The following is a 16,440-nucleotide window of genomic DNA, read 5'->3' as shown; positions in this document are numbered from 1 at the left end:
TAGTCCTTAAGTCCAGGGAAGAGCTTTGCAAAGAGGGCATGGTCAGCAGCGCCAAGGGCCCCTGGGGGACCAGTAAGACACACCTGGGCTTGTCTGACCAGAGGCAGGCCCATAGCTGTCAGGAGAGCTGAATTTTTTGTCCCTCCATCTCAAAAACTGATCTTTTCTCCATTCTCCATCCCCACCCAATGTCAGGGCCAGAGGAAGGAGAACAGTATCATGAAAGCAGTGTGATAAACTGGAGAACACCAAAGATCAGGATCACTGCCCACCAGCTCGTGAGGTCAACGTCTTTAACGTCCTCACCAGCTGAGCGAGACACATCCACACAGGCTCCCCTCTATTGTTCTTCCCAGAGGCTGCTTACAACGGAAGAGCTTTTCATTCTCATTTGCTCTCTTTCCTTTTTTTTTTTTTGAGGAAGATTAGCCCTGAGCTAACTGCTGCCAATCCTCCTTTTTTTTGCTGAGGAAGACCGGCCCTGAGCTAACATCCATGCCCATCTTCCTCTCCTTTATACATGGAACGCCTACCACAGCATGGCTTGCCAAGCTGCGCCATGTCCGCACCCAGGATCCGAACCAGTGAACCCTGGGCTGCTGAAGCGGAATGTGCGCACTTAACCGCTGTGCCACCGGGCCAGCCCCTCATTTGCTTGATCTCTAGTTCAGTTGTTACTTGGGGAAAAAATCACAAACTCCTTCTCTGTAATTAGGAGGATTACTTGGGGAAGATTTCTTAATAGAAAATTCCCCAGTGAGAACTTTCACTTATTTTTTTAAACCATATATGTTAGGTAAGGTTTAATCTAAAATGTAAATTATAATAATAATAAATCACAAAAATACTATTTTATCATGGAAGTACTAATTTGTCATTTCAGATAATCCAGGCCAAATAAAAATGCCTGGAATCTTAAAGGGAAAGTATACCATTTCACGGACGGAGGGGGAGGAGGAGGAAGAAGGAAGTAGAAAATGAAGATTTTAATAAAATAAAAGCCATGGGCTCTTTTACTGAAAAAAAAAATAAAGATGCCAGGGTAGAGGGAAAGGATAAGAACAGGTACTTGTGTATTAGCTAGATGTGTGTAAACGGGAACGCGAACAAGGTACAAAAAGTAAAACAGTAAGGAACTCATGGCCCTACCAGTGACCTATGATTAAAGATCACCACACAGCAGACCGTATTTGTGTTATGTGACTGATCATGTCCGGATTTCTCATCAGGTAAAACTCTGGGGGTGTATCCAGTCCCGAGTCTGGAGCGACACTGCAGCACAGGCCTGGAGAGCTCTGGAGCCAAACCGCCCGGGCTGGCCACTCCCTGGCTGTGTGACCTTGAACAAGAGATGTAACCTCCAAACCTCATTTCATCAGCAGCAAAATGGGCACGAATACAGTAACTCCCTCAGGGGACCTTCGGGAGGATTAAATGAGACAAAGCCCTCTCACAGGGCCTACGACATGCCAGAACACTATACCATCTCACTAACTTAAAACCCGCCTCTCTCACGCTCAGCAATTCAGCTCTCCGCCATATTGTTTTGTTCCAGCCCAAAAAGACTAGACTTACATCACTAAAGGTCTCCAAGAGAAATTTGCCCCCTAGAAATACAAATATCTATTTCAGGTGGACAGAAATACTTTCCTTTAGTTATGAAAGTTATACAGGTTCTCTGTAGGAAACTTGTAAACTATACAAAAGAAAAGAATAAAAATTACTCACAAGCCTCTACACCCAGAGATAATAACTGAACATTTTAAGATATTTCCTGCCTTTTATGGGCACTGTTTCACCTAACTGAGACCATATTGATAACATAATGTTTATTCTTTTTCAATTTAACTTTATGATCATTTTCATGGATCAATAAAACTTTATAAACAATTTTAATGGCTGTAACAATAATAGTAACAGCTAACATTTTTCAGTACTTGCCATGTGCCAGGTACTGTTCTAAACATCTCATGCGTATCAGCACTTTTAATTCTCAACACAGTCTTAAGAGTCTGGTACTACAATAATCCCCATTTTACAGATGAACAAAACAGCTCCAATAAGAGATGCAGTCATTAGCCCAATGATATATAATACACCAGGAGGTCACAGGGGCAAGATTCAAACACAGCCCCAGGCTTGGGAGCTCCCACTCCTCACCACCTCACCCTCCATCTCTGTTCTGCCTGATTCATTCCCCTAATGCTGGGCATTCCGGTTGCTTCCTGTTTTCCAGTGTGATCAGCAATGCAGTAATGGACACTGTGATACAAGAATCTTTGTTCATGTCTTCTACAGAGCTCCAGAAGTAGAATTACTGGGCAAAGAACATGAATATTTTTACAAAAAATTTTGTATCAATTTATAATCCTCTCGGTAAGATTTCCACACTTATTTTGAAAAGCCCACACATAATGGATGCCATGGAATATAGTGAACAGCCTGACCAACTGTAATGGACAATTGCTAGATCTGTGGCTGATGAACACTTTTTATTTTTTTAAGTTTTTTTTTTGCTGGCTAGTATTTTAACAAAATCAATTGTTTTCAAAAATTTTAAAAATTAATTATTTTCAACACCAATAGTCAAGTTCTTATCTGTCACATGTGCCCCTTTATCCCTTTTGCCCTCCTCCCACCCCCTTTTCCTCTGGTAACCATTAATCTGTTCTCCTTATCTATGTGTTTGTCTTGAGGAACACTTTTTAAACAGCTTCTGTACAACATGTTAATTTCCCACAGTAGCAGCCAGAATATTAGCATTCCCAGCCTCCCTTGCAGCTAGGGTGCAGGCAGGTGACCTAGATCCTGCTGATCAAATGCACCCATGTGAGACTGACTTGAAAGTGGGCAATGGGAAGAATCAGACACATGAGGAATACACATCTTTTCGACAGTTGGGGACAATGGCATCCAGGCCTTTGGTGACAGCAGAGGTAGAGTTTCTAGTGTGAGTGGTGGGCCCCAGGGTCATGGTGTAAGCTGCAGGGGTGGTATCACTCCTCTTGGCTGTGTGCCTCCTCTGCCCAGCTCCCTGGCTCTCCCAGAGACTCTGGGAGCCTTCACAAACAGCAGAGCATCTGGTCTGCCCCAGCCCTGGGCGGATGGCTGGGCTGGGCTTTAGCTTTCAGGGAGGAGCACCATGGCCGACAGTTAGCCTCGCCCTGGAAGCAGGCGGCTTTGGAATGGGCATGAGGGCAGCCCTATCCATCTGAACTGCTCTCCAGCCCCAGACCTTGGTGAACTCTTAAAGTTCAAATGAGCCTCAGGGTACTCATTTATCTTTTTCTCCTTTTTTTTTTTTTTTTGGTATTATTTTAAGACCATCATAATAGCCTTTGGTACTAATATAATTTTTATGTATTCTTCGTCATTTTCCACAAGCACACAAGTGCTTTACATGATTGCAAAAACAGAATTTTTATAATCTCATATTCTGCTTTTATCCCTCATTATACAATAAAATTTTTCCATAGTCTTATTGCTTTTCCTAATTATCATCTTCAATAGCTATTAATATTTTGAGCAAAAGAATTATAATTCCATTAGCAATTCCTCTATGTTCCGGTTTTTCACTAATGTAAAAATGTTGAAATGAGCATCTCTATGCATAGAGCTCTTCTCTGCACCAATAACCAAAGGAAAAGGAATTAATCCAAAATACGGAGGTTCTCCTGGTTTTTCCTATATAATACCAAATTTCTTTCCAAAAGGACTGTGCCAGTGCACAGTGCAAACGCCAGCATGGTCTGAGAACGTCGGCTCTGCCACCACTTTCCGGCACTGTGTATGAGCTGATGTGAGGGTGGTGAGATTATCGACAATGTTCTCCTCATTGTCTGGTTTCCTTTATTATTGTTATTTGCAAAAAGAATACACTACCTTTTATCAATCTAAAAACTTCCTCAAGGATAAGAGTGGAATGAGGGAAATTTCAGGGTTTTAGAAAAACTCTGTTGTGGCCATAACCTCCCTTAGGGCCTCTCTTACGAATAGTTAATAGGCAACTGCTTAGGTGATATGTCCAAAGGCTTCCTCAGCTCAGGCAACAAGGGCGCTCCTCCATTAGCTTATGACTTTGATCCCTGTTAAAACGCAAGTGGGAAGCTTAAGCTACTTATACCTTTTCCTAAGTGTTCCAAGTTTTCTTTCTAAAGTCAACTATTTCAGAGGCTGTCTAGAAACTTACGTCAGAAACTATAAAGGAAAATATTAACAGACTTGACTATAATTAAAGCTGTCATATGACCCAAAACACCATAATTAAAAGACAAGTAAAAAATTGGAGAAATAATTGTAATATATGTCAAAAGATTAATAGCCCCTAATTTCCCTTGTGATTTCTTCTTTGCTCCACAGGTGACTTACAAGTGTGTGGGAGCCAGCTTCCAAGATGGCCCCCAGTGATCCCTACCTCCTGGCATTCATGCTTCTCAGCAGTCCCCTCCCACACTGTACCAGGGTTGGTCTGCGTAACCAAGAGAATAAAAGGCATGGTAGTCACCCCTGAGATTAGGCTATAAAGGATACTGTGCCTTCCACCTTGCTCACTCTGCCTCTCTGGGCTCACTCACTCAAGGGGAAGTCAGCTACCGTGTAGAGAGAAGCCCTATGGAGAGGCCCATGTGGCAAGGAAATGAGGTCCCCAGCCAACAGCCAGCCACGTGAGTGAGCCTGGAGGCGGATTGTCCAGCCCTATCAAGTCTTGGCTGCCTGGGCTGAAGACGTGACTAAAATCTAATGAGAGATTCTTAGCCAGCACCATCCCGCTAATCTGCTCTCAAACTTCTGTCCTACACAACACTGTGAGAGAATAGTTTGTTTTTTTTGAGCCCTTAAGCTTTGGGGTAATTTATTACACAGCAATAGATAACAAACACAATAGTGCTGCTTAATTTCCAAACATTTTGGGATTTCCTAAATACCTTCTTATTACATTTCTGTTTTTCACCAACTTCCATCATTATTTATTCAACCTTTTCTCTGCCCCACTGCCTCTGTCTCCCCTCCTCCTGGGACTCCAGTTACACGTGTGCGAGCCCTCTGGCTCTGACTGCACAAGTCTCTGAGGCTCTGTCCCTTCTTCAGCTTTTTTCTCTTGGGCTTGGATGATCTCTAAGGTCGTCCTCCCTCATGTCCTACACCTACGGGTCTCTCCTGCCCACGTGGGCCCTGCCACTTTAATGCCTTCTCCACCCCGTCGCCCTGGATGTCTCTCTTCCGTGCTGCCTTTCACGCTCTGGGATTCCATGTCACCTCCTTTCTCTCTCTCTCCTCAGCCCATGTGTTTTCTTCCTTGTTCTCTGCCTTGGTTGACAATTCCTCTTTCACCTGATTGACCATAAGGCAGAAATTAATCAAGTTTATTTTCCCCTGTTCTATATGGAAAAAGCAGATTTTTGATTTAAAAGCAGTAGGCAATTAAGTTCCACTGTTTACTGTGACCACACAGAATGGTTCTTAAGTTTTTATCTCTGGCATAACTGTTCATGTAATTTTAGATGAACAATTAGAAGATTAAGCAATTCTTCTAAGTAAGCGAAACTTAAGCGGAAGAATATGTTTCATTGGTCTCAAACTGAATTTAGCCTGTGGCTTGACTGTGGAAATATATCTAATCCCTTCATCGTAGCACTTAATACGCACTCTGTTAACCTGATTTCACGTCGTAAGGAAAAAGGACAAAACTCCAATGGTTTCACTGTTTAGATCTACGAACATCTGTCATCTCAAAGCAAGATGCTAATCACCTGAGGCTTGTTTTATTCTTCCAATATAAGCTAATGTAAATGTAATGGAACAAATTGTAATTAGTAATGTAAATACATTATGGAAACACATTAAATGTGTTTTGTACTAACGTAAACACGTTAAATATTGAATTCACTATGTACCAACCAAACCAAGTACCAGACAGTTTCATCACCTTTATCAGCTTTTCTCTTCCATTTGGTTGCTATCAGAATATCTGCAGATTAAAAGAGTGTTTTGATTGTGCCAGTTCTCAGTTCTGCCACAATTCCTCCAGGAATCCGGGAGGTGAATTTGAGTGATGATTTTTTTCCATTTCATCATTTTCCTGCTAAGTTTCTCCTACTACGAAATCCATAAGCATTCCCTAAGCCCCAAATTAAAATGGGTCATTTAAATTAAAAAAAAAAACAATGTCTTCAGCTTTCCAAAAATAAATCCTTCTGGGAACTTTCTAACACTGTGGTTGTTAATCATTTAGGAGCTAGGAATCCCTTGAGAATCTGATAAAAGCTACAGACTCTCTCCCCAGAAAACTGCAAATAAGTAAACGGCATACAACTTCAGGGAGTTCATAAACTATCTGCAGCCGTCGCACGGAGCCCAGCCCAGGAACTCCTTGCTCTCCAGCTTCTGAACTGTGGCACTGATAGAAGCTTACACATTTACTTTCTTACCATTGCTCTTGCTTCCTCACGAATGGATGGAATAGAAAGAATGCTGTACAAAGCTCCATTCACATATGGCTGTATCTTTAAGGGGAGAAAAAACAGTCATTTGCAAGTTCTCAAATATTATGCAACTCAATGATCAAACACTACACTTGAGAACAATCTGGCTAACAGGAGAGTGAGCATTACCCTCTTCACAGCTCTCCTGAGCTCTAGGATGCATGACAGACATCTCCATTTGCATGTTCCAGTGACAGCTACAACTAAAAGTTCAAAACCAAGTTCATCATTCCCTCCCAAAGCTTAGTTTCATTGCCTAATTAATGTCATCCTGATCACTCAGCCTAGAACCTCTGGAGTTATCACTGATTCCTCTTTTTACTCTCCAATGTCAAGTCTCCAAGCTATCTTCAACAGGGACCCTTCTTTTCCATATGCACTGCTACTGTCCTTGTTCAGGTATCATCGTCCATGACCTAGGCCACATCACATCTCCGAATGAGTCTCTCTGCCTTCGATGATCACCCTTTAATCCAACTATCGTATCACTGCCCAAATTCTACAACATGGGCCAAATCATCCTTCTCCCTACCTCAGAAACTTTCCACAGGGCCTAGCTGGAAAGTCCTAACTCTTTAGTATAATACTCAGGAACATTCAACGTTTGGCCTCTAAATCATCTCCCTCTGCTCCTCCTTTCCTGCCACCGTGAAGTTCACACTGCACAGATTCCACCCTACTTAAGGGACTTCTCCCTCAACACACACACCCCCCCCACACACCTTGACCTGGTTCTAGCACTTCACCTTACTGGGAATGCTCTTCCCACGTGTGTCTAACTGGAAAGCTATGATTCATCCTTTAAAACTCAGCTCAGACATCTCATAGGGAGCCTTTTCCTAACCCCCTACACAGGGTCCACTCTGCTTCCTGCATCCCTGCACGAACGCACTGGATTCAGTGAATTTTTAAATTTATACTTATGTCTCACCTATTATGAGCACTTCAAGGACAGGACCCATGTTTTACTCACACAGGCAACCCCGACGTTAAGCCTGAACAGGATGTGGTACACAGCAGGCGCTGAATAAATGAGAGCTCTCTTTGAGCAGAGGTGTGCTGCATCCTCTCCCCAGCAATGGAGGAGGGCTCCTCTCCCACCACCCTTTCCAGCAATGGACTTTATTATCATTTTTAATTTTTGCTAATCTAATGGGTTAAAAAAAATCCTATAGTTGTTTTTATTTTCATTTCCCTGACTCTAGAAAAATTAAACATCTTTTCATGTTTATAGGCCATCGAGATTTACTATTCTATAAATATCCTTTCCTCTTTGTTTCCTGGTGGCTTTTTTTCTGTTTGACTTTTACTTATCAATTTATAGGAGCTCTTCATATATTAGGGATATTAAACTTTTGTCAGAGGTGACGCACATTTTTTTTTCAGGGTATTGTTTGTTTTTTGACTTTGATTACAGCATCTTTTTCCATACAAATAATTTACTGTTCACATAGTCAAATACATGCATCTTTTTCTTTATAGCTTCTGGGTCTTGTCTGTCAAGACCATGACTATCTCATACAGTATACATGCATACAGTATACATGATATAAATGATACATAGGTATCATTTATTTGTGCAGCAAACACATTTCTAGGCTCTAAAATACATATTGGTAGATTTTCCAGCTCATTTTCAAAGCAAATGCATTGGAAACAGTTAATGCCAAGATTTGAATCCTTTGGTCTATTCAGTTTTCAGAGCGGACACACTGGTTCCAACACTTGAAACCAACCTAATTAGACGCCAGAACATACTTCCCATTGGGCTCAAGTGCCTGAGTTGAATACAATGGACAGCAGAGCTCACTCAGGTGTAGAAGAAGTTAAGAGCTCGCTGACTTTAAAACACAAAAGGCACAGCACACGCTGTAACAGGCACCACTCGCTAACGCAGCCCACGCCGCCCGGCTGACGGGCCGGGGACGGAGGACGCGGGAGAAATGCACGGAACCCGACGCAGGGGCCCAGCCGTGCTCAGGCCCGTCCTGCTAACAGACCCCTGCACCTGATGGGGTGAAAGAGGCCAGACTTCTGCCGAGGTTTTGGCTTCAGGTGCAAAGTCATGCCATGGTTTCCGCAAAGGCATTTGCAGAAAGCAGGTGAGAGAATTATCACATCGTTTATTAGTTTTTGTTAATTAGTTTGTCTAGACCTCTATTTTATTTAAAAAGGGCTTGCAAACCATGGGCTAGACAATGGAGAAGATCGCACCAGTGTTGGGGACAATACCAGTATAAGAAGAAGGTAGAACAGCCATTTTGCAGGACAGTTGGGCACTACTCTGCCCTGAGGCTGACGCACAGGTGAGCCGGCAGAGACAAGTGTCTCTGCTGCCCAGGAAAGCTCTGCGCAGGCCCTCGTGGGGCAAGTTCGCGACATCCACTGAGGACCGCTGTGGCAGCACAGAGCTGGAACCAACTGAAGTGGCCACGCCCGGGGACTGGATATTAAATGGGAGGGCTGCAAACAAGGGTCACTTTGCAGTAGTGACAGTTAAGGAGCTAGATGTATATAAAGCAACAGAAAGATCCAAAAAACACAGAGAAAAAAGTAAGAAGGAATGCTACAATGCAATCCTATTTCTACAAATTAAATATATCCACACACACCCACACGCAATATCAGATAAATTTGCAGGCTACATGCACATCCACAGACACATATTAAACATAACAGAAGAGTGCCAACCTGGGGGGAAGAATGAAGCAGAGAGAGATGATAAGGAGAGAAAAATAATGCATGAGAGGGAGCTAGCACAGGTCAGTGAGGGCAGGGCGCTAGTAAATGGGGAGTGGAGGAACAGCTTCCTGCTTCTGAGCCCCAGAATTTAAAACTTAGAAAAGCTTTGAAGTAGCTTACACAAACACTTGGAGGTGGCAGAGTGCAGTAACCATCTTGGGCCAGCCCTCCCCCAAGCCCAGGACTAGCAGCGAAGACTGAGTACCTCGTGGTTTTCGTGGCCGAGCAGATCTGAAAGAACTTTCAGCACGAGGCCTGCCACCTTGGCACACATGTTCTTCCCTTCAGGAAAACAACAAAACAAAACATAACATGACTAAACTCAGAAGCACCGTTGCAAGTCAAGCAGACTTGAACACAAATCTTGGCTCCTCTGCTTATGAGCTGTGTGACCTTGGGTGAGTCACTAAACCAATCTGGGCCTCAGTTTCTTCCTCTGGGATTCCTTAGGGATTATTAATATTGACCTCACAGGCTAGTGTAGAATTCAGTAACTCAGTATAGGCTGGCATACTCCGAGTGCTCAGTAAATGGCGGTGGTTATTATTATGCACGCAGAGCACAGAGCTACTCATTGGAGTGAGAGCACCACATACTATAAGCAGAGTTCTACCTCCCAAGTGCACATGCCATCATCATGCTAATCACACAGGTACTTTAGTAATTCTGAACATCATCATAACAATCATTGCAAATAAACAGATGATCATAAGAAAAGCTGACAATAATCTGATAAATGTTTTAAAGCTAGGACATTTGCATATGCTATTTTTTAAAAGAGGGAGATTGAAATAACAGTCATTCATTCGACAACACACAGTTAGGCAGTTCAGATGACAAGGCACCCAAGGGTGAGGAAGCTTCTAACAAACACCCTGGAGCTATGTATCCAGGGGCCCCTCTTCTCCCTGTACTGGGCTGCTCAGATGGAGGTCAGCCAGAGGCTGGATGTGGCACTTCTTCTAAAGAGGCTTCTTGCATCCCAGGTAACAGATCATTTAAATGGGATGGCACCTGTACAAAGCTAAAATCACTACTTTTATTGATCAAGGACATAAATGACTTTAGATGTTCCCCAGAGAAGCTCCACTTCCAGGGGGTGGAGTGAGACATGACTGTGATTAACAGCAGGGAGCAGGTTATCTTTGCTCGGCCACCAACTGAGTCCTGTAGAACCTTGGGAACATACTTCTCTGTCTTCAGATAAAACGGATCGTAATTCTTAACTTCCGATCTTTGAGTAATGCAATGAAGATGAGGAAAAATGTAAACTAATTTAATTTCCTCTTAATGTGGGCACTGCATATATATAAAATACTCTTTCCAAAGCCAGAACGGTATTTTGGCTTCCGGGATGCAACAGCTTTATACCTAGTTGGAAATGCTTTACACTCTGTTTTCAGTTTTCTATGAGGGAAACTAAAGGCAAACCACATCAGGCTCATTGGTACTCCAGATTCAAGGGTCAGGATCTCTTCCCCTCCCCACATGGGAGCCAAGGGGCGGGCGCTGAGGCTGGGAGACCTGCGCTCCGGAGGCAGAGGTTCATGAGCAGAGCCACCGAATACTCCAGCGTGTAGTCAGACAGGCAGTCGGGGTCCTTCAGAATATCAATGAGCCAGAAGATGAGGCCATCTCGAATCATCGCTGTCTGCAGCGGGCGCCTGGGAAGAAAACACCTACAGGTAAATCACAGCTGGCAGGAAACTTTTCACCCAAGAGTATGGAGTAATGCGACTGCATTCAGAAGTGACAGAGTCCCCGGAAGACAGACTCTGCGGAATATCTTATTGTCAGACCCACACAACTGAAACAACAACAATAAACTCTACACCCACCTCAGGGACATTAATGGTTTAAAGAAAGATACGGCAGGAAGGAGACCTTCTACTTTGAAAGTTTCCTTTTCAATATTTAGAATTAGCAGGATATTATTTCAAATATTTAATAACTATTTATTGATAGCTTTTGTTTACTTAACCCAGGAAACAGAGTCATAGAAATAATTCATTGACAAACAATTTTTACCTAAATTCTAGCCTATATAATCCAGCATAGGCACTTTGAGCTGCGTAAAAACAAAAAAAAAAGAAAAGGAAAAAACTAGCTCAATACCATTTTGATTCAGATCTCTGTAGAGCAAGGGTAATTTAATAACCTGAGTAATATAATTTATATCGAATTTATTTTCCACCCAAGGTCTAGGTGTAAAATCTTACAAAATCCAATGGCTCATCAAAGTGTGTTATAGTAAATGTCATCACGTCAGTCTTAAGAATTGACGAGACTAAGCATGGTATCACCATGAGAAGTCATCTGAATTCTTTGAAAATCAAACAGCATGGTGGAACCACCACTGTGCATCTCCTAATGAACAGGTTATGGTAAACCTATCACCAAGGACAGTAACTGTTCATGCTATTCTTAAACACAACACCCACCTGATCAATGTAATTTATTAGAATACAACAAAGACTACGCTCTTTTGGTAAGCCTTGCTACTTTCTACATTCATCGTAGAGACTCTGGAAAACTGCAAAAACATCAAGCACATTTCTAGAACAGAAAAGCTTAAATTACTGTTTGAAGGAAAATAAAAAATTGGCAGTACGGTAAATATCTGCATTACCAGGCAGAAGTATTTCTTCACCATATCTTAACTCTGTTACTATAGTTATTGAATTTCTAAAAGTTTTCCAAATACATTCAACATCAAGCTTAATTATCTTTATAAACAAACAGAAAGGAAGTGTTCATATGATCTGAGGAAGTAAAATCTGTGGAGATTACTTAGTTCTTTTCAGTTCATATTGTTAAATAAGAAATTTTCATCAGCAGGGACCTGGCAAATAGGAACTACACACCTACAGCTTTCCCTCACTAAACATTTACCCACTTAGAACACATCACTTTACAGGCTTCAGGTCATCAGTAAGAGTCAGTCAAATGTCAACCACATCTGATGGGAAGAAAGTGTGTTCAGAGGAGGACTGGCAGAAAAAGCTGAGGACTCAAGGTACTAAAATTCTTTTTTTTTTTTTTTTTTTTTTTAAAGATTTTTATTTTTTCCTTTTTTCTCCCCAAAGCCCCCCGGTACATAGTTGTGTATTCTTCGTTGTGGGTTTTTCTAGTTGTGGCATGTGGGACGCTGCCTCAGCGTGGTCTAATGAGCAGTGCCATGTCCGCGCCAGGATTCGAACTGACGAAACACTGGGCCGCCTGCAGCGGAGCGCGCGAACTTAACCACTCGGCCACGGGGCCAGCCCCTCAAGGTACTAAAATTCTTAATAAAGTCAAAGAGAAAGTGAGGTGGTCATAAGGGAACATGGATGCTGGAAGAATTAGCATATGACCCAGCAATTCCACTCCTAGATACCTACCCAGGAGAAAGGAAAATATACATCCACACAAACACTTGTATGCAAACGTTCATAGTGGCACTGTGCACAGTAGTCAAAAAGTAGAAACGACCCTCATATCCAAAGTACTGATATGTGCTACCACATGGGTGAACCTCAAAAGCATCATACCAAGTGAAAGAAGCCCGTCACAAAAGAACACATGTCATATGATTCCATATGAAATGTCCAGTACGGGTAAATCCACAGAAAGCAGAGTGGTGGCTACTTGGGGCGAGGGGTAGGAATGAGGAATGACTGTAAATAGGCAAGAAGTTCCCTTTTGGGATGATGGAAATGTTCTAAAATTAGATTGTGGGAATGGTCACACAACTCTGTAAATATAGGACAAATCACTGAATTGTAGACTTCAAATGGGTGAACTTTTTGGTATGTAAAGTACATCTCAACAAAGCCGTCAATTAAAAAACAAAGCTCTCGGAAGACATCAGATCTGGTTCAAGGAGAGGTGTCTGATTTTCAAATTTCTGAAGTGGAGCAGTTCCAAGGCATGACAGGGTCCAGGCTGAGGCTACAGGGAGGCTCGCTGGGATGTATGGAGGCTCCAACTCTGCCTTCTGCAGAAGTCACACCTACTCTCCTTGTGCATCTATGTGCACATCCCCCACAACGGACTGTGAGCAACTTGAGGGCTGAGGCTCTCAGGTTTCATTCATGTGTATAGCTCCAAACCTTGCACATGGCCTCAGACACAACCTAGCACCTGGTCAGCACTGCATGATGTTCATTAGGAGAATATAACAGCGCTTTAAAAATGTCTTCCTCCTGGGCTAGCCTGGTGGCCGAGTGGTTAAGTTCACGTGCTCTGCTTCCATGGCCCAGTGACAACCCAAGAGACAGACCTGGGCATGGACCCAGCACTGCTCACCAAGCCATGCTGAGGTGGCCTCCCACATAGCAGAACTAGAAGGACTTACAACTACAATATACAACTATGCACTGGTGGGCTTTGAGGAGAAGAAGGAAAAAAAAAGATTGGCAACAAATGTTAGCTCAGGGCCAATCTTCAAAAAAAAGCAAAAGTCTTCCTCCATCCACAGCAGCCTTGAGCAGGATGGTTTAGAGGATTAGAGATACGCTTTCTAGCTCTATCTTGGAAAGTCACCCAACCTCTCCTAAGCGCTGGCTGAAAAAATACCATTTGCCTCTTGGGTTGTCTCTGGGACTGAATAAGCACAAACCAGTGTTTAAAAAAAAAAAAAATTTGATTTCACAGGAGCTGCCATAACGTATTGCACGGTTAGCACCTGAGGCTGAACTTCTGCAAGGCCCCAAGAACATTCTCCCGGGTGATGATGTCCTTGTCTTCCTCCTTCAGCCTCTCCTCCAGCATCCGCAGCACCTTTGTGCTCTGGGCTAGGTAGAGGCGACCTATTAATAAATCAGAGATGAACAAGTGAGAAAGGGAAAGAATTCATCTTGTGTTAAGTTCATGCTCCAAAACCACTTTCTATGAAAACTTTGCATACGACACATGTAGAGTTTGTATAATTTTATCTTCTAAAGAACTTATTAAAACATATTTCTCCTGCGAAGTTGGTTTTAATGAACAGAAAACCACTCTTCGTGTACTCTAAACGTAGTTCATCACTATGTTCTTATGCGTAGCAGTGTCCTTTATTTACCTGAAATGTTGAACCCAAAAGTCAGGTCCATGAGGAGAAAGGGTGTGGGGAATCTGGGTGAGATGAGCCCCTTAGTCGCTACAATAGAGGCAGCCAAGTAGTGCTTTCTGGCCACGCTCCTTGATCCTTCTAGATATGCCCATGGCCTGGAGAAGAAGTTGGGCACTATATCTGGGACCCTATTTATAAGCCTAGAATTGTCACTAGCCTGTTGTGGACTTCTTGACACTGACAATGTTAATTCCATATGTAAATTTCAACAGTCTTATATGAATGGTCCCTGGCACATACCTGGCTTGTGATAAATATGTGCTAAATGGACGGAAGAACGGACAAGTGAATGAATGAACAAACTTTTGGAGTATAGTATATTCATAATTTGAAAATTCCCCTTATCCAGGTTAAAAAGAGATTAAACATATTAGAACTTAAGAAATATGATGGCACTTTGTAAAATCATTTCGAATTCAGTTATGGTGACGTGTTATTTTTGGAATTTTCGAATCCTCTAGATTTAAGAGGTAATAGTCCTTCGAAGGAAACGGTACAGTGCTTATTTGGATCAGCTTTAATTGTTTCACCAAAATAAAACCAGAAGGCTTACAAAACAAGCTCCAAAATCATCAAAATTTGGTCTGACATAAACTACAGCAACATGACAACTAATTTTCACAAAAGACCTTAGAGGCATTAAACTGTAATAAACTGAGGGAACATATGTCATCTCTAATAAATTTGGGGAAGAACATCCATTCTCAAAGGAAAAAACACATCAGTAAGACCTGGCTCTTCTTGAAGAAAGATGACATCTTACCTTCTGCCAGGGAGGCAAAGGCGTTGATGAGCCTGGCCATGTACTGCCGCACCACCTCACTCCTGGAGTGCAGCAGCTGCAGCACGCCCCTCTGTGGGGAAGAACGGCCAAGTTACAGAAAAGTGAGACATAAACATACGTCTCCTCTATGGGTCTGGTCTTCTCTTCCTCTGGGTGAATTTATTAGAGGTGAAATAAACAGAATAAAGCCAAAAATTTCATCTGGAAATCTTGATTTCCAACTGATTATTTCTGAGGGTTTATAAAAATAAGTTATTCAGACTCCTAAATTAAAAGAATTAATTATAGAAAGCACTTAGAACAGGGACTGACACAAGGAGGCAACACTGTTGCTATTATTGTTGCTTATGTTTTTCCGGGTTAGAACGACAGATCCAACGCATACATCTAGTTCTGCTCCCTCCAAACAACAGTAGAACTACAGTAAATGGATTTTTAAAAGAGACACAAATTCTCAAGGACAGAGAGAACCGCACAAGAAACTATAACAACACAATTCTGGAATCAGGAATGCAGGATCGCAACAGACCTAGCAGACACACGAATGCCAAACAGGCAACAAGAGATTGCCCAATTTACATCACTTAGTCCTCAAAAGGCTCAAGAACTGGGCAAAATAAAGATGAACGAACGAAAGCTGTTAAAGAAGCAGCTGTATCCCAGTCCAGTGGCTCCTGCACGCCTCCCACCCAGGTCTGGGTGCGCTCTCTTTGGAGGGTAACACAAAGGGTCTCTGCATGGGGGACACCAGGCACAGGTGAGCAAGGCTTCCACTCCACAATGGAGAGGGGCAGCGCCTAAATGCAGAGTGAACGCTGAACAGAGAGCCACCCCCATGCCTCTTCCCCTTCCTGGCTCCCAGAACACTGGCAACCAGACCCTTACCGTCTAAGCAGGAGACCAGAAGACACTTCTTGGAGGAAAATGACCAGCCCAAGGGAAAGAACTAGAGATCCTGAAACAAAGGTTCCTAACAGATGGCCACCCGGATCCCCCTCAGTGGAGCTCATGTCTAGAGGCCCTACTCTCATCCTCAGAACTTCCACTCGGCTTTTCAGTCCCCCATCTAAACATTAGGAGATAACCAAGGTCTACCAGAACCCTAAGGAAAGTTTCTAACCTGGAAAATAAAGCCAAAACAAATGGGCGGGGAGGCAACTTGCAGGAGGTGAGACTGTGCGGGGAGAAGAAAACTAAAAATAAACAAAAATTTGTCACTAATATCCTGAGAGACATAAGAAGCTATATTGTATCCCTGAAACAACAGAATGCTGTCAAAAATAAATGAGCTCTTGGGCCAGCCTGGTGGCACAGTGGTTAAGTTTGCACGCTCTGCT

At 42.7% G+C, this 16,440-nt stretch overlaps 1 protein-coding gene across 20 annotated transcripts in view; it reads right to left on the bottom strand.

Moving 5' to 3' along the window:
- ARMC9 (armadillo repeat containing 9) overlaps positions 1-16,440 on the bottom strand; it is a 134,549-nt gene that overhangs the window by 65,796 nt on the left and 52,313 nt on the right. For 16 of the 20 annotated variants that reach the window (XR_011539824.1, XM_070618533.1, XM_070618537.1 and 13 more), the window contains 5 exons: positions 15,083-15,173; positions 13,891-14,014; positions 10,749-10,888; positions 9,430-9,506; positions 6,429-6,503 (listed from right to left, as the gene is read on the bottom strand). Coding sequence is in view for 19 of the 20 variants with exons in the window: in XM_070618533.1 (XP_070474634.1) it covers positions 6,429-6,503; positions 9,430-9,506; positions 10,749-10,888; positions 13,891-14,014; positions 15,083-15,173 (507 nt within the window). In the remaining variant the exon portion in view is untranslated. The remainder of the gene's footprint in view (positions 1-6,428; positions 6,504-9,429; positions 9,507-10,748; positions 10,889-13,890; positions 14,015-15,082; positions 15,174-16,440) is intronic. The other 4 variants (XM_070618536.1, XM_070618538.1, XM_070618552.1 and 1 more) reach the window with 1 other exon arrangement.

The sequence above is a fragment of the Equus przewalskii genome, chromosome 5 (genome assembly GCF_037783145.1).
Source record: "Equus przewalskii isolate Varuska chromosome 5, EquPr2, whole genome shotgun sequence".
In the NCBI taxonomy this organism is placed as follows: domain Eukaryota; kingdom Metazoa; phylum Chordata; class Mammalia; order Perissodactyla; family Equidae; genus Equus; species Equus przewalskii.
This window is presented reverse-complemented; position numbering and strand designations above follow the sequence as displayed.